Raw genomic sequence first — 22,859 nt, forward strand, 5'->3', positions numbered from 1 at the left:
CTCTTACTCCATTTGTCAACAAATTTAATTCCTATTAAATGCCAGTCTTAGACTCCTGGAAAGCTTTCGGTAATTCTCCTGGGCAATTAGTCTGCTTGTATGCCTTGTTCTTCCAGGATGTTAGTCATATCTTTCGTTGTATTATTGATCATAGTATCAATCAATATTGCATTGTTGTAGTTTTGATAATCATTCCTGTTATGCAATACCTGTTATGTCTCCCCATCCAGACCAAGCTCCATGAGAACAGGAATGGGTCTTGTTTTCTTCATCCTCCTAGCTGCTAGCATCATACAGAGTGCAAGCATGGAGACAGAGAAAGTAAGAGGAAGCAGTAATAACCACGGGAAATTCCTGTGTTCATGGGCAGCTCGGTAGCTCCTCAAGAAGGGAGCACACATTCCAGAATGCATGCTCCCAAAACAAACTCATCTTGGCTAGAAAGGAACACTTTAAAATGATCTCCATTCATATTTACATACTATTTTCACATAATGGCACATATGTTTAATTCATTCAAATGTGTACATTAGATGGTGCATACTCAGACATTTTCTGTTAAGGATAAAAATCTAAGTTGTTCCCCCTAGTATAATTGTAAACCAGGCTCCTTACTAAGCATTGGATATATATATTATTCCTTTTAGTCAACCAAAAATTCCATGAGGCATGCACAATGTTCGCCTTTTTGGAGATGAAGACACTGAGGCACAGAGAGGTCAGGTGATGTTCCAAGTCACACACAGCCGCTGAATGACAGGCCCAGTGCCCAGCCGCAGCTCTGCCTGTGTTCGCCACTGCTATAGCTTCTCTTACTTTCTGTCCCACTGTCAGTCAGAGTGGTTGTCCAGGCACAGTACGTTTGTGGATTAATTCAAAAAATCAAATGGATGAGGCAGTCACACTCCATATAGATTAAGGCTTTCCGCTTAAGAAAAAATGGTGAACCTTAAAATACAGGATTGCTTTTAACTGTGCTCTAGTAACAGTGTTAGCTTCTTTTCATGTAGTTGTGGTACCCTCAGTTTCTTTTCAATTTGATTTATTTCTATGACCTCTTTATTTGTTTTCCTGTTTTTCATTGGGATATATATTGTTGTTCTTGTGATAGCTGTTTTGCCCACCCCCCAGAACTCTCAATGCTTATTAAATGTTGTATCCCTTATTAAAGATTGCACACCTCACCTCCTCCATGCTGCTGGAGTTATGAACTATAAGGATTTAACAGTTTCCACTGGCAACTTTCCAAAAATTTCTCACATTACATGATTATATAACAAACATATTAAAACCCCGAATTATGATGGTGATAATGCTTTACTGAAAGGAGCATCAATAATTGTTTTTAAAATCATGTTTTCTTTTTTATATCCTTATGAGACAAAAAAGAACCAAAAGAAAACAGGGATCATCTCAAAGCATTCACCAAGAGATTAAGTGTAGAGATTGAAATGTCTAAAGCTTGTGGTATATATTAGAGAAAATTTTTAGCATAACCAGTATTTTCATATGTGCAAGAAAACTTCAAAATTTTATATTCTGTTGCAGTGCTGGAAGTAAACTGGTCATATGGGCTGCTAATATGTTAGAAATTTGACATTGACATTAGCTATTAAATTTGGTTTAGGCCAGAAATAAAGTTTTTAAAATTACTTATGCTTACTTCTCTTCTTAAAAATATTTTCCCTTCAGTATATGTGACAAAGAAAGGACCTTTCAAAATTTTACTTTGTTTTATAATTTGAAATAATTACAGAGAAAGAGGAAAAGATGGAGAAAGAAACCTTCCATCTGTTGGTTCACTCCCTAGGTGACCACAAGAGCTAAGCCGGGTGAGGCCAGAGCCAAGAGCTTCATCTGGTCTCACACATGGGTGGCAGGGGCCCAGGTATTTGGGTCATCTTGCACTGCTTCCCCAGGCTGATTAGCAGGGAAATGGATTGAAAGTGGAGCAGCCAGAACACGAACCAGCACCAATATTGGATGCAAGGATTGGAAGCACCAGCTTTACTACTGTAACACCACATTGGTCCCCATATGCTTATTCTTTCCCTGTGCATAGAGATAACACTAATACTAGCCTCTAAAAATTTATGTTAGTATTACTGAAAAAATATATGTGACAGATTGTTTATATATGTTTATATAGTGTACTCCATGTCAGTATAGATGTTTACCCTAGCTTAGACGCCTTTCTGGATGTTAGATCTTCCATCATCTTACATTCAGTTTTATTTTATGGTTTTTAACAGCAATAGTCAGTCGCAGTCTTAATGTAAAGTTGACTGTATTTGTGATGGTCATTAACTCCCTTATAAACTGGACTTCTATGTGAAAATTGATTTTTCTTTTAAAGAAAAACTGCTTTGATTTTTTTGTTTTTGTATCCAGTGAAAATACTGCTTGAGCATATATTAAGCACCAGAAATGGGAAGTACATTGAGATTAAGAATACCTGTATGTAGAGTTCATAGTCTACTAGTGAGTGAACTGCAAAAGCAAGTTATATAGTTGCAATTGTGAGAAATACTATAAGTTGAGAATGTTAAAATACTTTGCGAGTACCCAGGAGAGGAGCTGACCCATGCTGTGGTCATCCAGAAAGGCATGGCTGGAGAAGTAGTGCATCCCTGGGAACCTGAAGGATACCTAGAAGTTAGCCAGAACATGGGTTCCAGCGAATTAGCAGGTACGCAGTAAAGAGGGCAGATTGACACAAGGTCAGTGATCCGGAAGACTTGGTCTGACTGGCGTGTCAGGAACAAAGTAACATGTGAGGGATAAGAAGAATATGAAGGCATGCACTGTGGGTTTGAACTTTATTTGACACCTCAAATCATATAGAACATCAAACCCCAAAGCCAAGTGAGTATTGAAAGAGCAGGAACTTAATCCAATTATGATGTTTGAGAGGTTGGGCTGTTGAGAGGTCCTTAGGTGGTTGGGGGTGTGCCCCCAACACAGAAGTTAGGCCTCGCAAGAAGATTGTTTATTGTCCTTCAGTGCTGCCTGGCTTGCCACGTGATCGTTCTTCCTTTTCTGTCTGCTGTCCTCACAAAAGGCAAACCTGTGGGGCTGGCTGTCCAGTCTTGGACTTGAACTTCCCACACTGTGAGTTAAATAAGTTAAATAAGCCCCTTTAGAAAGTTATTTTCCTCTGAACTTTGCTGTGGTAACCAAAAATGGAATTCATAAGACATGTTAAGAATGTGGGCCTCTGTCAGTGGGGAGCCACCGCAGGGGTGAAAGCTGTGGAGGATGATGGGTTGGCAACATATACAGTTAAGACCAAGTGACCTTTTGCTCTGGCATGTTCTTCCCTGTTTGTCAGGAATATGACTGGAGAAACTATCACTCCAGCCAGATGAGTGAATCCGAGTTGCAGATGTTGGCAAGCCTACGGCGGCAGCAGAATGAAGAACTGGAGGGCCCAGGGGCCTCCCATGGCCTGAGTGCCTCCCAGGTTGACAACTGTAATGTCAGCATAAGTACCAGCAGTGACGACACGACCACCTGGAGCTCCTGCCTGCCACCAGTAAGTCCCAGGCCCTGCATCCTAGCAGCACTGCCTGAACCAGAAGCCAACTTCTTTCAAACAAAGCACAGCCTTGTCTGGGAACAGCAGAGGGGCCATCAGGAGAACACACCATACAGTAAATACCCAGAGGCCAATCTAAAATCATGTGTCCGGGCTAGGGGTAAAAACTCATAGATAGTATTATCTGTTCCTAAATTGTCTTCTTTACTTTCAAAGACGTAGATACATGATGATTTCCTTAGTCTTTTGTATACTACTATAATGCAACGCCCAAGGATGAATTCAAGAAGAGAGTTATTTCTTACAGTTTGGGAGGCCGTGCAGCCCAAAACCAATGGACCCACATCATATTAGGACCCTCTTGCTAGGCCATCCATAGTAGAAGACAGAAGGGCAAAAGTGCCCATGTGCTAGCAGAAGGGGATGATCTAATCACCTGTTAAGAGTCCCATTTCCCAACACCATTGTGTTGGAGCTTAAGTTTCCAACACATGAATCCGAGGTGAGGGGCTGACAGGAGTACTTTCAAATCATATCATTCTGCCCCTAACCTCTAAAAATTGCATGTCCTTTTCACATACAAATGCATTCATTCCATTGTAGCAGCCCCAAAAACTTGACTCACTTTGGCCCCATTCTCACAAGTTCAAAGTCCAGAATCTCATCAAAATCAATATGGGTCATACTCTAGGCATGGTTCATCCTGAGGCAGAATTTCCTCTGACTGTGAGCATGTGAAAGCAAAAGAAGTTATCTACTTCCAAAGTACAATAATGGGACATGCATAAGATAGATAATCCCATTCCGAAAAGAAGAAATAGGCAAAAAGAAAGAGGAAACTTTTCTTGAGAACTCATAAACCCAAAACACAAGCAGGAAAATAACACCAAATCCTTTTTTGAAAGATTTAGGTTTATATTTGAAAGGCAGAGATACAGAAAGCGAGAACCAGAGAAAGAGAATATTTCTACCCACATGTTCACTCCCCAGATGACCTCAGCAACTGGGGTTGTGCCAGGCTGATACCAAGACCTGGAAACTTCAGTCCAGGTCTCCCACATAGTTGGCAGGGGCTCAAGTACTCGGACCATCTTCCTCTGCTTTCCCAGGCTCATTAACACTAAGCAAAAGAGAAGTGGAGCAGGTGGGACTTAAAACGCCACAATCCCGGCCCCCACACTAAGTCTTAAAGGTGGAGAATGATCTCCTTTGACTCCAGAACAATCTTCCACTTCATAGGCCACCTTCTGGGTGCACTAGCATGGGAGCTGAGCCCGTGCGGCTTTGGGCAGCCCTGCCCATCACCCCTTTCCACCATGGTTTTGCTGGGACAACTCCTGCTTTAGTAGTTCTTTGGGGTTAAGGTCTCCTGTCTACAGCTCCCCCTGGCTGGCATTGCACACTGACAGCTCTACATTTCTAATCCCAATCTTAAGCTCCTGTAGGCATTTCTGTGCTGGAGGCTAGCTAATGTGGTTGTGCTCCCATGACACATTTCTCCCTGGGTTCCCAGGCTGTCTGATACATCCAATGAAATCTGTCTAGGGGCCACTAAGGCCCATAGTTTTCAGCCCAAGTCATATCTGGGCCTGATTAAGCTTAAGCTGGGATGGTTGAGGGGTCCTTCAATGGAGCAGGTCATGCATGGTATAGGGCAGCAAATGCTAAAATCCCATGGATGTCTGTCTTGGAATCTGACACTCAAGGTCCTAGCTTGCCTGGGGGGTCTCTAGAATGCCTTTGAGGTCTCTCTCCAGTGTATGGACTAGAGCCTCGATTTATTCTATCCTTGTTAATTATTTAGCAAATGGTCAATTGACCACATCCTTACTATTTTCTCCACATCCTGCTGTTTTCATTCTTTACAGCCAGGCTGAGAGTTCATGCCCAGTTTTTCTGTTCTGCTGCCCTTTTAATTATAAATTTCATCTTTGAATCAGTTCTTTTCCATTTAATTTTACTGTAAGCAACCAAAAGAAGCCATGCTTCGCTATTTAAGACACTTCTGCCAAATATTCCAGTTAATCCCTGTTAAATCATGCCTTCTTCTGAGTTCAAACACCCAGACATAGTTCCGCAAGGTTCTTTCCAGCTCTAAAAAAGATGCCTTTACTCCAGTGTCCAATGGCATGCTCATTTTTGCCTGAGACTGTTCAGAATGGCATTTACTGTCCATTTAACTGCCAGTATTCTGATCACAACTGGAGCTGAGGAGTCCAAGGTCAAGGAGTTTGCATCTGAGGAAGGCCTTCTTGCTGTGTCATCCCTCAGCAGAATGGGGAAGGAGGTAGAAATTATACTTCCATCCAACAGTGAATGTAGTGTTTTAGAGTTTAAAGGAAATGCAAAATTATGACAGGTTTATATGCAGCTGTATACAGATGGCATGGCAGTTGACAATAGGCGATATGTTTTTAGTATTTAATAAATATTAATTTTGGTATTCACCACTTGTCCCTTAAAGCCATTTTTTTGCTAGATTTCCAACACCCTGTAGATCTTGAACTCTCAAGGACCTTGTCACCTAAACTGTTATATGTGCTGCCTGATTTCCTCCTGATGCCTGCCTTGTGTGCTAAGCACTACTAGAGTCCTCATTTCCAGATGAGAACACTGAGACTCTAGACTAGAGAAAAGTGATTCCATCTAGTTGGTTGTTAATGTGTGACTTAATTATCAAAGGAGTGCTACAGATGTCCAGGGGATGATGAGATTTCTGTGCTCTGGAGAGAAGTTCTTACAGGTCTTTACAGAGGAGAAGTTCAGGCTGGCTCCAAGACCCGGGGGTGGGGGTTAGGCAATTGTGGCACTCCTTCGTTAGTGTTCCTTAGCTTCTCCTTTCCCACCCTTCAGGATTCCCTTGCCTCAATAATGCTTTCATTGAAAAAAGAACAACTGCAGGGTAGTGGGTATTTGTGCTCCCACTTGAGATACCCACACCCCCCAGATTAGAATGCCTGCGTTCCTGTCCCAGCTCCATTCCCAATTCCAGTTCACTCTAACACACACCCAGAGTGAGAACAGGTGATGGTTGAAATGGTTGGGTCCTTTGCTCACCACATGGGAGACCCAGATTGAGTACCTCGTTCCCACTTCCACCTGGGCCAGTCCCAGTTATTCCAGACATTAGCGGAATGAACAAACCATAAGAGTTCTCTCTGTGTGTGTATGTGTCTACCCGCGAATCCCTCCCAAAATAGGTAAATACAGTTTTAAGAAGAACAATTAAGCATCTGTAACGCCTCAAACAGTCTTAGGGACAAAGAATATTCACACACCCAGAAAATCACAAATGGTCTGATTACTCTGGTTACACGTATGTTTTTATAGCCAGTTAAGATTTTAAAAGTCAACTGTGGATTCTTGTGGATTTGGGATTTTGGAGAATTGATGATGGAATTGAAATGTTGCCTTTGTTACAAAATATTCCTCGGCAGTCATTTAAACCCTAAGTAAGGGCAGAGGAAAGTGGCCTCCTGGTGGAGCTCATTCTGCGGTGCTGCAGCTCAGAGAGCAGCATGACAAAGGGCAATCTGAGGAATGATTATTTGTGGTCTGAAAGGCTGAACTCTTGGTTGCCCTGGATACCGTGTTCTCATCCCTGTCCTGTTCTGGCAAAGACTGAGGACTCCTGCATGACAACTGCTCCACTCTGAAAGTACATGACCAAAAATAGCATCATTGGTAATGAACTTAATCTCTCCATTTGACCAAATGAGAAATTGAAAACTGTGGGGTTTTTTTAAGAAAGAATATTAAGAAGCTTACCTTTGGTATTCTTAAGGTATGTTTATTATTGCCTCCAATTCAGTCTATTCCAGTATTAGAACTATCGACAAATGGGAAATTGCATTCCTTAATGAACTCTGCTTCTTGCTGCTTGTATGAAGTTTAAATAGAGCAATTTACAAACAGTGTTATGGTGTGTCAGAGAACTTAGGTCTTTCTGTTTAGAAGTTGTACAGGGACGGTGAAAAGGAAGACATGAAAGTGCTTGCTAACTTGACACTGATATCCCACTCTCGTTGTATCTCAGTGAAAGGCTACACCATTCACACTGGTGCTTAACTCACATGTTTGAAAGACTTCTTGCTTCTGCTCCTTCATCACTCTTATCTAATTGGTCTGTAAGTCCTGAGAATGCTCTCTCCTGTTTACTTAGTCCTTGCAGCCTAATACCATAACCTTGGTGCTATTTTATCTAAATGCAGTTTGTTCCATAGTCCTCTAATATCTCTGTTCAGTCCCAGCAATGTGAACTGGTGGTTGGGAGCATCTGCTCTTAGGTCAAAGTGTCACAGTGTGGATCTAAACTCGTCAGTCATTTAACACTTCATGTGGTACATAACAGGAATGTAGCAAGGGTGAACTGTGATTATCATTGCCATTTACATGAGTCCCCTCTTTCGGGACTTCCTAAAGCCCACATCTGATCTCATCTCCTCCCTACATAAGAGCCTTGGGCACTCCCTGTTACCTCTCTGGTTTGGCATATATGAGCCTCTTTATTCAGCCTTATCTCTCACTTCTTTCTCTCTCACACTGCCTGCTTTACTCCCAGGCATAATCCCTTCCATGCATTTTTCACAAGTGGCTGCACCTGATCATTCCTCAAGTCTTAGCACCAAAGCCTCCTGTAGCCCTAACCCAGCCTTTTCTGGGAAGGACGCTCCTCGTCTGCCACCAGAGCCTGAGATGTCTCCATGGTAACTCTCACTTCAAGCCTGCTTCTCTGTCTCACCGAATTTCATTCTACCCTTTTTCTTTTTGAGTGGTCCAATATGCTGTGGACTGGTAAGCTTCTGCAATGTGGACTGGCAATATGAATAAGGCTTTACCCAATCCTGAAATGCCCATGGTTTTAAAGAGAAGCAGAGACAAACAACATACTGTAACTCACAGAGATCAGCAATGATCGCTTCAAGAGTTCTGGGAACACGTAGGAGGGAGCAATTAATTCCACGTATGGGTTTCAGAAATGCTTTCTTGGAAAAGGCAACATGTAAGCCAGAGTTCAAGGTTGACTTCAAGTTCACTATGTAGACAAGAAGAGAAAGACAATTCCAAGTCCCGAAAGAGGGGCCTCATTCTGTGAGGGTGAGAGTGGCATTTCTCCTGTCCCAAGATGAGCTCTTCCAGTGTCAGCTTCTCTGTCAGCATGAGCAGGACCAGCCGTCACTGGCATGCACACTGAACAGCTCTTCTCTAGCCACATTGAGTGACTTTCCCAGCAGTAGTGAGCCTTATGCCCTTTTGTTCAGCTCACACATTGCTCATGCTCTACCTGGCAAGCCCCTCCGTCCCTCGACTACCTGCAGGAAGGCTGTTTGGCTTTTTGCTTTTGTTTGTTGGCTTACTTTTTTCTTTATTAAAGACTTTAATGTTTTTAAGAGTAGTTTTAGGCTCACAGCAAAATTGTGAAGACAGTGCAGAGATTGCCCGTGTATCTCCCTGACCCCTCAAGTAGAGCCTCCCTCAATATCACCACATTTATTGCTACCAGTGAAGCTGCATTGGCACGCCGCTGCCACCAGGAATGCCTGTATCCTCTGGGATTTACTCTCGGTGCTGTGCATTCCGTGGGTTTGGACAAGGGATCGATGGGAGCTCCATCGTTAGAGTCTGCTCTGACAGGACTCTGCTCAGGCTATTCATCCCTCTCCTTTACTTGCTCAGAAAGATCCAACTTTGGGGTCCCAGATTCATGAAACCCTCCCCAACCCTAAATCATCTCCTATGAAATTATTTGCTTCTTTCTCTGGATTTCCATTATCCTCAGGTCCAATTATAGCACTTAGGACGTCAAAGAACCACTGTTATCAATAGCTCCCAGGTCTGGTCCTACGCGCCTTGAAGACAGAACTGTGCCTGTTCTTCTGCCTTCTATACTGAGAGAAGGGCTTAGCGTGAAGCATCACTTCTGCTTGTCAGTCATTGGTTAAAAAAGAAAAAAACAGTCAATAATTCAAGAGAACAAATCACCTTTTACTCTAAAAATAAATTTACTTCCCATCAAAATTCCGAAATAAATACCAGCTTGGCTTTGCATAAACAAATCCTGAATAATGCAGATAATGTTTAATGTTTGAAAATTGATGAATCAGTATTAAAAATAAACCCAAAGGGGAAAGATAGTCAAGCAAGATGGTCAATGGTAAGAGAAAGAGAGATAGTCGGATAACATTCAGTTGAGTCTCTTCACCTGGTGACTGATACACATTGGGAGTTGGAGTTGGAGAACTAGCACATGTACCACATGGCTTGGTTCCTCCGCTCTCCTCAGCCATCTGAACAGTTCAGAGTAATATGTACTGTTTAAAAGGTGTTTAGATATAATAAATTAGTCATTTAAAAGTGTAATTAAATGTAACCATATTTCTCATAGCAAATTGGCTTTTGTAGGCATCTCTTGCTTCATAAATCAAGCCTACTGAGAAACCCATTGGCCTTTGACAGACAAATTTTTCAAAGTTTCTAACTTAGAACCAAATTCAATTAAAACAAGACTTTACAACTTCTGTGGAAACCAGGCTACAAGTAATCAATTGTGGAGGGTTTCAGTTAGGAGTAACCCTCATGAGATTTACTCAAACACTGGGCTCTAGGCAGCCTTAGGGAGGCAACTAGGAGTTAGTTATAATGAATTTTTAAGTGAATTTTATCTTGGTGAATGATTTTGATTGGCAATAGCATAAAACTGTATAATGTGTGTGTATTTCAAGGAAAAGGAAAATGTATTAATGGACGCAGCTACATGTGGTGATCAAAAGAATACAGTTTCAATGTCAAGCCCCATGGGTCTAGATCACAGCCCTGCTGTGTACTGGCCTGGTCACCTGTAGAACGGGAATTATAAGAGAGCTTTCCTGATATTGGGGTTATGTGAATTGAGGGAGTGTGTGGAACACGTGCAAACCAGAGCTTAGCAGAATAAGCTCCCTCTGGCTTGCAAACTGCTGCTCCTCCGAGGTTTTTCTCCCCCCAAGGGCTACTTGAGCCCTCTGAAAAGATTTCTAGGACACCCTTCCTTTTTGATGACTTCCAACAGCTGTTCTGATGGGTAGATTCTGTTTGCTTGTTCTGATGCGAATCTAACCATACAGAACTCGCACAGAGCCTTACAAACAAATTATTTCAATATTTCATTATTTCTCAATCCCTCCTCGAGCCTGGATAGGAGAAAAGCCTACCTAATGTGCATGCCACCCTGTGAGCAGATACCCAAAAACATCATTGCTTCAGGATACAAATTTTCATAATCCAATAACTAGTCATACGTCCCCTTAGCTTGCAAAAACAAAACAGCCTCGTTGCATGCATCCATCAATATGGCACATTGCAGAGCATAAAATTTGCAGAAAAAAAAATAAGGCAAAATGGCCTTAATAGAATTACAAGCATATGGTGAGGTTCTCTGACAACTTATTTGTGATCTTGATTAACCTTGCAATGCTATTGCTGTTTTCACAGGTTTTTTGTAATAGCATTAAAATATTGTCTTTACCTTTTAACACAAGATTATCTTACCTACTTTTCTCTGTGTAGCCTTCACTTCTCTTCCTTACCCCTAAATTTCTAGCTGCATGACCATGAACTGGCAAAGCTCAGAGGTAGTTAATGTTACAGGAGTGCGATTTCGCTGGCACTAATGCGTGGCAACAGCGCCACCAAGAGGACAGGTTTCTAGACGTGTTCCGTTTCTTTCCTCAACAGCACCTCAGCGTTTTACAGCATCATTCCTGGCAAACATAACATAACATACTGGCATTTCAGGCTCTTTATACTCAATAGGTTTTAATTTGTCCTGATCTACAAATTCGTTGACTTCTCAGCCATGTTTAGATCTAATAAGTTTTCATTTAATGCTAAACTAAAAAGTAAGTAGCTGAAAGAACTGTGAGAAAAAGCACATGAACAGATGCACTTGCATAAACTACAGAAATAATCTACAAAAACTGATGTTTAGGTCAGTGTCACATCTGTGCTGTCGGGAGAAAATATTGAAATGTACAAGTTCTGTGTTTACTGACAACAAAAGCCACACTATAAAATAAACATTCATTATTCTCAGAAGACAGTTTTTATCTCATGTTTGCCCCCAAATTTAGCAGTGTGACAAAGCTGCTTTTAATATTAGGTGACATGTCATCGGAGTGAAATCAGGTGAGTTAAATTACAGCGAGGAGGTAGTTTTATATACTCATATATGAGGTGAGTGTGCCAGGACCCCTTTTTTTCCTTGGGGAAACTGCACAAAGCCTTTTGTTCAGATTCTCTGCTGTGACTGTCACCAGAAAGAGGGTGGCTGCTTTCTTCCGGATAGAGGGAGGGCACCTCGCACAGGAGGGGCTTAGGACCTGCTTCAGGGTGAGGTCAGAACATCCTTTCTTGATCTGATGAACCTCCAGGAAAAGGTCTGGGAAGGTGTTCGTGACTCTCCTGCTTGCCCAGGTGCCACATTTTGGATGACTATGGCCGGCATTCCAGAAATATCCTTGTGCGGTTAGGAACATCTAACTTCAGGCAAACAGACATTCGCCATTTTGCATATCCATGTCAGCAGTTATTACTACTTTCAGAAGTTTTCATGGGTTATATTTTTGTTTCCTAACTAACAAATTACCATGTGAAAGTGATTTTTTTCTATTTACTGTTTTCTGCTTTGCTGCTTGCCTCATTGGAGCTGTTTGATACAAGCATGAGCAAAGATGGAAAGGGACCAGTCTGTACAACCTTAAAGTGAGAAGCTGAATCATAAACAAGATCAAATTCTATGATCATTTCTATTTTCCAAGGGATAGAGTCCTTTGGAATAGCAGTTTGGGGACAGGTATAAATGGGGTTAATGTCATAGAATAAAGAGATAACAATTTGGCTGAATGTGAGGACTGTGTTGCTTGGGGAGCTACAGAAACCAATAGGTGGAGGTCCATTCACTGGGGGCCCAAGGACAGCTGAGATGCTGGCCGAATGCTGATGAATTTATTATGGGGAGCATTTCTATGCCAGTATGACTTGGTCCAGAGAACCCGTTAAGCCTTTTGCTTGCTAGTTTCTTTTTTTGCCATGAAATAATAAAGCCTAAGTCATACAGCTAAATTTCACTTGCAAATTGATGAAAGCCTTATATCTCTAGTGAGATCAAATATGTCTTATGACATGTTTTTCCTTCCACTATTCTCCCAGCTGTTGTTTCTTATTACTGCAATGGTGATGCATTGATATTGGTTCAATTACCAAAGTATCTGAGCACATTTGAATTCATGGTACATCACAGGTAGTCAGGCTAAGTGACCGAGGTTAGCAGGTGAGGTGTTTAGTTTAAATTAAAGGAACACTTCCAAGAGATTATTTATAGCGGAATGCAGTTTTTTCTGAAAAAATTACCATCACCTGTGTCATTAATATTTTAGACCCCACTAAAATAAGGGAAACATGGAAGATATGGAATATGGGCTTTCAATATAAAGGCACCATTGCTTTCCTGTGCTTGGGTCAACACTGTGGGATCACATTATTATGGTTGACAAAGCCTTAATATATCTCATTGGGTAAATAACTAAAACTGTGTGAATGCCTTTCAATAATATATACCATATTCCAACTCATTGTGAAATGAGAATATTAAAAATTATTTTCATAGAAGAATTATGTTATTGTTGACCACAGGAGCAAAATACTTAGGGTTGATGGTTGGAAAGAGGATTCATAGTAAATACAATGGAATTTTCCCTCTTTAAAAAGCAAAGGCAAAGATCAAGTTTTATTGGAAGCAGTTATTTAAAGCTACATGGGGGGGAGGGTTATAGTTAAAGTCTTCCCCTTGCATGTACCAGGATCCTATATGGTGCCTGTTCTTGTCCCAGCTGCTCCACTTCCCATGTACTTCCCAGCTTGTGGCCTGGGAAAGCAATAGAGGATGGCCCAAAGCCTTGGAACCCTGCAGCCACATGGGAGACCTGGAAGAATCTTCTGGCTCCTGGCAATGGATCAGCTCAGTTCTGGCCATTGTGGTTACTTAGGGATTGAACCAGCAGACAAAAGATCTTTCTCTGTCTCTTCTTCTCTCTGTAAATCTTTCTTTGCAATAAAGATAAATAAATCTTTAATAAACTTACCTGCCAAACAGTGGCAGGAAGGGGGGAAGCTGCATGGGAGGTATCTGAAATGAATGATAACATGCAAATTTCCTATGGAAAGAAAATTTAATATTTTACAATATTTTGATAGTAGTAGCATCATTCATGAATTAATGCTTAAATCATGTTCTTCACTTGGAGAAAATGACCACCTTAACCAAGGATTCACATATGTAATTTTTATAGATGATATGTTATTCTAGAAAACATCCTAATACTGAAACATAAATGAAATCTCTAAATCTCTTGGTTATTGCTAGTGCTGCAATGTAGCAATAGGTCCGTAAGAACTAAGATTTGTTTTAGCTGAAAATATCAATCAATGCTAACAGCACAGAAATTCCACAAAGACCAGAATTTCAACACATGAACTTGAATTGCATCATAGATGTTACTGAGTTCAATAACTGGCTATTGAAGTATGTTGTATTTCTTTCATTCATACCACTCTGCCATCTGCTGGATCTCCCAAAAAACCCTATTTTCTGGAAAGTAGACCCAGCCTTTTCCAGTAGGTCGTGTCTTGGGGAAATATTGCACAATGACAGTGCTCAAAGTGAATGAGAAGAACACTGTGCTAATTCAGACCTCACGATTTTTTTTTTTTTTTTTTGTCCTTTACAGCCTGTCAACCAGGGTCGTCATTATCAGAAAGAAATGAATCCACCTTCTCCTTCTAACCCCAGGTAAGGACCAGTAATATTCTCAACGGTTTCTTTTTTAAGCGTTATTTAGAAGAGTCTGCGTTTTTCTTGGTTCCATGAAGTTATTTTTCGAAACTTTCAAGGAGCTTTGTGGCAAAGTGCTTTCCTTTTGAAATCTTAGTCCCTCCAGTGTTTTTTTTTTACTCAAGTCTGTGGAGTAGTGACAGCCGTCTCCCTAGTGTTAAATTCCACTTTTGCACCAAGTACAAGGCTTTGAGCCAGTTATCAAAGTGATCATGTGTGATAACTGCTTCATAATGTTTGAGGGATGTTCAGGTAAGCTACTCCTTGCAAAGTTCTTAGTGGTATTCCTGACATGTGCTCAATTCTCTTCAAGTATTCGTTTATCTACTACTATTTTATTTCCATAAAAGTTTCATGTTAGTGATTCCTAATAAATATTCGTATATTCTGAGTATAGATTTTTAATATTTTTTATTTCTATGAAAGGAAGAGTTATAAAGGGGGAAAGGGAAACAGATCTTCCATCCAATATTTCACTCCCCCAGTGACTGCAATGGCTGGAGTTGAGCAAGAATAAAGCCAGGTGCCTCCAACTCCACGTGGTCTTCCAGATGGGTAACAGTGGTCCAGCTGCTCTCACCATCTTCAGCTTGCTTTCCCAGATGCATTAACAAATAACTGGACTGAAAGTAGAACAGGTGGGACACAAAAGACATCTATATGGGATGTTGACATTACAAGCAGAGACTTAATGTGCTGTACTACAACACTGGCACCAGGAATTAATCTTTTTATATAATTTGATGATTTTCACTTTATTGAGTTAGTTTATGTGAGTTCAAATAGGTATTCTCTTTGTTCATAATTTCAGATACTCTATCTCAAAATTATCTCATTTCAAAAATGTCATTGGCATATAAACCATTTGTCAGTGCAGAAAAACCTCATTATTTTTGGCTGCTTAGCAACAGGCAGATCTGAATTGGAATTTTAAAATATGTGTTGTTTCTATGGCTATAAAAATTTGTTTATCCATAGAAGTCAGTGTCGCTTTGTAGTGAACTTATTGAAAAGTCAGTCTCTCTTGAGTTTGGCCCACCCCCAACGGCCATCCCTGAAACTCATCTCATTATCCAGATGCAGCTCATGATCAAGTTGTCTCACTTGTCTTGCGGTTCCTCCCGTGAAATGGACCCAGACCAAAGAACACACTGTCCTTTGGTCTGTTACCTCGAGTACCACACTGTACTCTGTGATCTAGTCTCAGGTGTCTGAAGTCAGAATCCTGTTGCATGTAACAAATCTTGGCTGGTATTGAAAGAGGATACCTAGAAAGGGAGTGAGAAATGTGAATGGGATTTGTTTTAAAAAAACAAAACTGTGTCTTACAAGGGTACTTCAACATTCATGGAAAATTGAATGAAAAGTTTGTTTTAGTGCAAAAAAATTGGAAATCCATGCAGTTTTTTTTCTTGATGCACGTTTTCCACAAACTGTTTAAAGGCCCTCTCCCATGTGTAAATTTCAAGATAGTTACAACAAAATAAGCTCAGCTTTTAGTTTAGTTTTTCACCATTTAAGGTTCCATTATAGAACCACAGATATCCAGGACTCAGCAAGGGTCTGAACCAAGGCACTGGAAACTCAACAGGCAGCCACACAATGTCCTTGGTGGATCTCAGCTTGCTTACTCGTACCTGCTCCATACTTCTCAGACCACCAGCTTTCTCAGCTTCCTGTGCCACCTGTGGTTGTCTGATAGCTCTTGAGTTTACATATCACAGATCAAAAGTACCTGCAGAGGCTGACATATTATGTCTGAGCCCCCACTTTCTACCTCCCAAGACAGAGAATGTGATTGGCCTAGCTTAGACTCACTCCTTACTTCTGGTTCAATCAAGAATAGGCACTGAACCAAGCCCTGCTAAAACTTACGTGATGTCAAGAGACCACCTAACTGATTTGTGATCTTGACTGAAGCCAGAATATTCAAAACAGAAGTGGAGTGTGTATGTCCTTTATTAGTAATCTCCTCTAAGTGTTTCTGACCTGTATGCACAATCTATTCCTTATTTCATTGTACCTAATAGAGAAAAATGTACCTCTCATAATAAATTTAACAAGGGGCTTAAAATGGAGTTGGGGATGCCTTCTGGCGTAGTGAGTTAGGACCCCAAATGAGACACTCACATCCCATATCCAAGTGTCTGGTTCTAGCCCTAGCTGCTCTGCTTCTGATCCAGCTTCCTGCTGGTGTGCACCCTGGCAGGTTGCAATAATGGGTCAAGACCATTGGTCCTTGCCATTCACAGGGGAGGTTTAGATGGAGTATCGTCTCTTCTCTCCTGGCTTTAACCTGGTCCAACCCTAACTGTTGCAGGCAGTTGGGGAATGAACCAGTAGATGGAAGTTCTTACCCTCACTCTCTCAATCTCTTACACATTTTTCTCTTGAAATTTAAATAAGATTATCTCTTAAAGATTTATTTCTTTTTATTGGAAAGGCAGATATACAAAGAGAAGGAAAGACAGAGAGAAAGAGATCTTCTATCTGCTGGTTCACTTCACAAGTGGCCACATTGTGCAGATCTGAGCCAATCTGAAGCCAGGAACTAGGAGCTTTTTCTGGGTCTCTCTTGAGGGTACAGGGTCCCAAGGCTTTGGACCATCCTCAAATGCTTTCCCAGGTCACAAGCAGGGAGCTGGATGGGAAATGAAGCAGCCAGGACACAAACCAGCACCCATATGGGATCCTGGTACATGCAAGGTGGGGATTTAGCCGCTAGACTATCTCGCTGGGCCCAAATGAGATTATTTTTAAAAGTTGAGTTTGGAGAATTGAGCTTTTAGCACAGTGCAGTTAAAACATCACTTGAAATACATTTATTCCCATATCAAAATTCATGGAGTCCCAACTCCACTTCTGACCCAGCTTCCTGCTCACATGCACCCTGGGAAGTAGCAGGGGATGACACAAGTACTTGGTCTCTGCCACTTGCATGAAAGACTTGAATTGGGGTCCTAGGTCCTGGCTTCAAACTGGCTGTGCCCTCATTGCTCTTCATTCTCCTCCTCCTCTCCTTCCCCCATCCCTGCCTTTCAAACAAATTGTATTTCCTAAAATTGAGATTGAAAAACTGCAATCTTGCTGCTCATCCCAATTTATCTAGCAAATAGGTAACTGGAAATTCACCTTTTACCCAAATTATAACAGAATCACAATTTGTGGTCTGGAGAGACGAAAATAGTAGTAGCAAGAGTTAGAAAGTGGAGCCTTTTGTTCAAATCAAGGAAGAGGACCTAATTGTCCTAATTCTGCTGCCAACCCTCTGTGTGATCTCAGGAACGGCCTCTTGCCTTTACCAGACCTCAGTTAATAATGTGCAAAAGAAAGGATTTGAGCTGCATGCTGTCTGAGGTCAAATCCAGCGTTGTGATTCTATGACTTTTATAGGACTTGAAAAACTGATCCCACCACAAAAGGGTCACTCAAATTATTTTAGTGTCCTGTGTAGAAAACGCACCAGGTAAATGCTGGGTGGCTGAAGGGTGAAGAGATATATGTGTGTGATCAGGTATGGCTTTAAGTATCTTTGTTACATGTTGACTCCCAAAGTTAGCATACCTGAATGTAAGAAAATTGACTTATGAAACAGATCATGTGTGTTAATGAAAATGTTTAGACATTTAGGAAAAATCAATTTACATCCCTACATACTGAAATAAAAAAACCAAATTCTAAGGCAAAAAATAAAATGTTGTGAACCCCATTTGCCAGAAGATTGTCCACCAGTTTCCTAGGGAATTGTTATATAGCTCTTCAGAGAACCTGCAGATAACATGATGTGACTGTTGGCTCAAAAATCCAATAACTTGGAGAATTGACAGGAATACATTATTGAGCCATAAATACAGAAAATGATAAAATTACAAAATCAGCATATATCATAAAATGATATAAAAGGAATTGTAATACACATAATTTAGCATAAAATCGAAAGCTGTAGTTCTTAAGATCAATATTTCTTACCCATGCAGCCCATGTTTTAGTCTTCAAAATACAAAATTTTTAAGGCAACCTTTAACATTAAAGGAAATGAATGAGAAGGTCGAAGTTTCCAAGTCCGCCATCTTGGATAAGCACATGAGAATTCTGCATAGAGAGATTTGAACCATATGTAATAAGGAGGGTGTTTCATTGATTTTCTGAATTCAGTGTGATTGCTGTCAGAATGATGCCCACGTGGCAGGGGTGGGGCCGGAGGTGCATGCATGTCCCCAAAGAGGCAGCCTAATGCTGCCCTGTGGGGAGTGAAGGGACCACGGGGACTTTAGTGAAATGCCTATGGCTGCCCCCAGAGACCCAAGAACCGGTGATGTTTCAGTTAGACATCCTCCAGCACACAGATGCATGCAGACCTATTTACAGAGTCAGCTTTCAGTTAGCATCAGTAATGTAGCAGAACAGCCAATATCCCCATCGCAGGCTGGAAAGGCTTTCACTTGTACAGTTTAATTACTTTCTTCGTTTTGTGTGTGTAGAATTTAAAATAAAGATAGTGTGTAGTCAAAGCAGGCAAATGTGGGTTTTGAAAATTTGATGCCAGGATGAAAATAGCTAAAACACTGCATATATTCATGTATTGTTTTCTTCACAGTGAAATAATTCACTTCCACTCAGAGGGTCGTGTCTGCCACTGGATTGAGGTGGGCTGCAAGGGTAATCATTTTCCTGAAAAGATTACAGTCTAGGAATTGAAATATGTACAATTCACCTCATTGTATTCCCTGGTGTGTCTAGATTTGCAATGAAGTCACTTCTCTGCATTGTTAAGCCTGGGGTGACACTGCCCGTTATTTCTTCCCAACACACTGACCGATGCTTAGGCAACATCTAAGATGCTAGGGCCCATGCCTCCGGCATCCACCAACACCGCCTCCCAGGGCACTGACAGCCTTTACAAGGTGCAGAAATAGCTAACATAATCTAATACAATTTAGAGGCGTGTGGGGTGGGAAGAAACAATTTCACAGTTCATTCATGTTGAGAAATGTTTCCGAGCATGTAAACTTGCCAGCTGCCAAACAGAGCAAAATGGATGCAGCGTGTGGCCTCAAGTCATTTATTTCAGAATGCCATCCGCTCATTTGTGGGGTGCAGTGCTGCCCCTTGGGCACATCTATTTATATGTTTATGTGGATTCTTCAGGACAGGCATGGGTTTGTGAAATAAGCTGTAATTACATTCTAGCTGTCTGTTTTACGGACAAAGTCAATAAGCATGGCTTTGATTTCAAAGAACGATGGTCCTTGCTATTTTTACACACTCACGGCATAATCAAGGCGAGGAGAGAATGTAGTCATAGGCCTCATGTGGATCTAAATGCTTATGGAAATAAATCATGTAGAATATAATCCTAGAGTGGCCGAGTAGTATTGAATGGCATGGCTTTCGTGTTTGCTCTCTGATGTGTCGCTTACCTACAGTTTTGTTAAATTTCATTGCAGAGGGTGTTAGGGTCTGAGTCCTCTGTAGCTTTGCCCTATGTACGTGTGATATAAACATACTTATAGCCGTAATTATCTGATGAAGCTGTACAGACTTTGACAGATGATGAACAACCGCTGCCGTGGCGCCCTCTGGCTCAGCCAGCCCAGCCGCCCGAGGCAGGCAGGCCTCCTGACCCACACGCCACTGTGGACCCATCACAACACCATCAGTTATCTTTTCTCTCCCATTGCCAGGACTCAATGTGATGGACTTCTCTTTTGTAGCTTCAGCTGTTTTTCTCCCCAACTCAAAAGAACACATAGATGTAAGTAAGGGGAAAATATAAATGCAGAAATTGCATTTGATATCTCTGTCCAAACATTTCCAAAACAAGTAAGTGGAATTTTTTTTTTCACAAATACCCCTGCCACAGACCAAGCCAGGAAAAATTTTCTGATTAACTCAGCATATGTTTTGTTTCCCTTGATGTAGTACTACTCTTTCTGTTATCTGGATTTCTGTTACTTGGATTTTTAAATCTTGCTGATTGGTTTATGATACTGGAGGGATCAGTGTTTGTTTTTCCCATTTCTTATTAGCTTCAACTAGGAAGAGGTATCAGTGCCTTTGAACCCATAACCACATTCACACCAATTTGCATCTGCTAGTTTGAGCGTCCTGATTCTTCATCTTCAGAACCAATAGGCCTCAGTCAAAGCTCTTTAATTGAAGACCTGACAGGCTGTTGTCCGAGTACCCCAAGGGCAGAGTGATGTATCTTTGCCTGTTCCCCACCTCCTCTTCCTCATTCTCTGTCTCCTTCCTTTCCTTCCTGATTTCCTACTTTCTCTCTCACCCTGTCCCTGCAGTTCAGGGACAGCAAAGGGTAGGATAAGGAAGTGAGCAAATGAGAAAGTAAGAGTACACCTACCCAGACACAACAGAAAATGAAAATATTTATTCTGAGTGTTAATTGCTAATTATAATTTATATCATTTGTTCCTTTGTCCTGACTAGAGGGAGGGAGGGAACAGGCAGTGGAAAATGCAGCCTGAGGGCCTAGAACGAAGACCGTGAACCTGAGAATTGGAAGAACAATAACTGATATTAAATGGCCACAACTAGATGTGTCCAACACTCACTGCTTGAGCGTCAATTTTGCAGTCCAGTGCAAATGAGCTTCTCCTGTTGTTTAGACAAAAAAAAAGCCACTACTATATGGAATAGTATAAAGCACATTACAAACCATAGCTTGAGTATTGCTCAGTCACTACTTTGGAAGTACCTGCTGTGGGACTTGGACGTGTCCGCCGTGATCTTGTGGCTTTTCAGAAGTCCACACTGTGTGCGATGACGGCGGCAGCGTGTAGATGCTGCAGGGAAGGTGCTGAGGGGAACGGCACAGAAGTCCCAGCCTTCGCAGCCTGCGCGCAGGAGCAGACCCTGCAGCTCGAGGCAGAAGTTACTTCCTCCCGGTGACTGTTTTTGTTTCTGCTGTTAATGAAAAACATTATATTTTGAAATTGATTAAAGTTAAAACACATAATTTTCACTCTAGCAATATGTTATGCTTACCAGTGTTTATAGCTTCATATTAAGCTGTTCATTACCACATAAAAACCCAGTCAGTATGATGAATGCCAGGCAAGCCAAATGTGCAGCCTGTCCAGAATGACTTGAAGGTTAAAAGGCAAACAACTTTCAACCAATTTGATTGAATTAACATTCACGTTATTGTTCTATTGACTCTTTCTTGTCCATTGATTTTTAAAAGCCTTTAGGTCCCTGGCCATGCATTAAGACAAATCCAATGCAATTTTGTGCTCAGGACAAGAAAAATACCGTTGAATATTGGGTATTTGCATGGAAAAAAGCTATACATGCTTAGACACAAGATGGGTTAGAGAGCAGTTTCTTCCATTTTGCCATAAACTTCTTTGCATTTGACTTTTGAAGTTAGCAACAACAGTGACCTTTGAATTACTGTTTGAACACTTGGACTGTAATGATGATTTCAAATGGTGATTTGTAGCTGATATACTTAATTATCTGCTTTCGAAGATGAAAGTAAGCAGGTTAGAGTTTTACATACTCTTAAATTTTTCAGCCCTGAATACTCTTTACTTGCAGAAAAGCATATAATCTACTGTATCAAAACAAGAAAGGAAAATATTTTGTAGTGAATTAACAAGTGAAGAGTTTTAAAATAATGAAATATTTATGAGAATAGTAAAGAATAAGAGGCCTGTGATCTGGCCTGGCATAAGGTCAGTTAACATCCTGCTGAAAACGAAAGATCTAGGAGCAGGCATTTGGTGCAGCAATTCAAGACACAACTTGTAACCTCACATCCCAGACTAGAATGCCTGGGTTCCAGTCCCAGCCCTGTTTGCAGTTCCTGTTAACGTGCACCCTGGGAAACAGCAGATGATGCGTCATGTGCTTGGGTGTCTGCCACCCATACACATCAAAAAGGAGTTCCTGGCTCATATTTTCATCCTGGTACAGCCCCCGCTGATGCAGACATTTGGGGAATAAACCAGGTAAAAAAAATCTCTGTGTCTATCTCCCTGTCTCTGTGCCTTTCAAATTAATAAAAAGTACATAATTTTAAGAACTGCCAAGTCCCAGCTTAAATAAAGCAAACGGGGAGAGTTTGAGTAAGGCTTGAGGGTCAGGTCAGTGAAATCCGTTCATTGATCACAGTCATTGAAAGCAGATTCTGTTCTGGTCTGTGCTTTGACTGATGAAGGGATGCACTAACTTTGTCTTTCACCATGTGCCCTCTTCCTGTCTTTAACAACACTAGTGAAACCTGAACTTGACTTCATTTTAGAAACACTATTGAGTCTCATGAGGGGTCCAGGTAAGTTTTCATTTTTCTGCTGGAATAAAGGAAGAAATGAGAAACAAAGAAGAATAAACCACTCATGTGACAACCTTTAAATTCACTTATGATTTTCTAAATTTCAGTGCTAGCAAAAAGCAAAGTTGCAGCAAGGCATACAGTAAATGAAGATGTTA

The 22,859-nt window shown here is 41.1% G+C and overlaps 1 protein-coding gene across 4 annotated transcripts in view; it reads left to right on the forward strand.

Annotated features, from left to right (window-relative positions):
- The window catches only part of CFAP20DC (CFAP20 domain containing), a 207,892-nt gene that overhangs the window by 154,383 nt on the left and 30,650 nt on the right, over window positions 1-22,859 (forward strand). For all 4 annotated transcript variants that reach the window (XM_058678488.1, XM_058678489.1, XM_058678490.1 and 1 more), the window contains 2 exons: window positions 3,332-3,535; window positions 14,302-14,363. In XM_058678488.1, coding sequence (XP_058534471.1) covers window positions 3,332-3,535; window positions 14,302-14,363 — 266 coding nt within the window. The remainder of the gene's footprint in view (window positions 1-3,331; window positions 3,536-14,301; window positions 14,364-22,859) is intronic.

This window comes from Ochotona princeps, chromosome 21 (assembly GCF_030435755.1).
Source record: "Ochotona princeps isolate mOchPri1 chromosome 21, mOchPri1.hap1, whole genome shotgun sequence".
Taxonomy (NCBI): Eukaryota; Metazoa; Chordata; class Mammalia; order Lagomorpha; family Ochotonidae; genus Ochotona; species Ochotona princeps.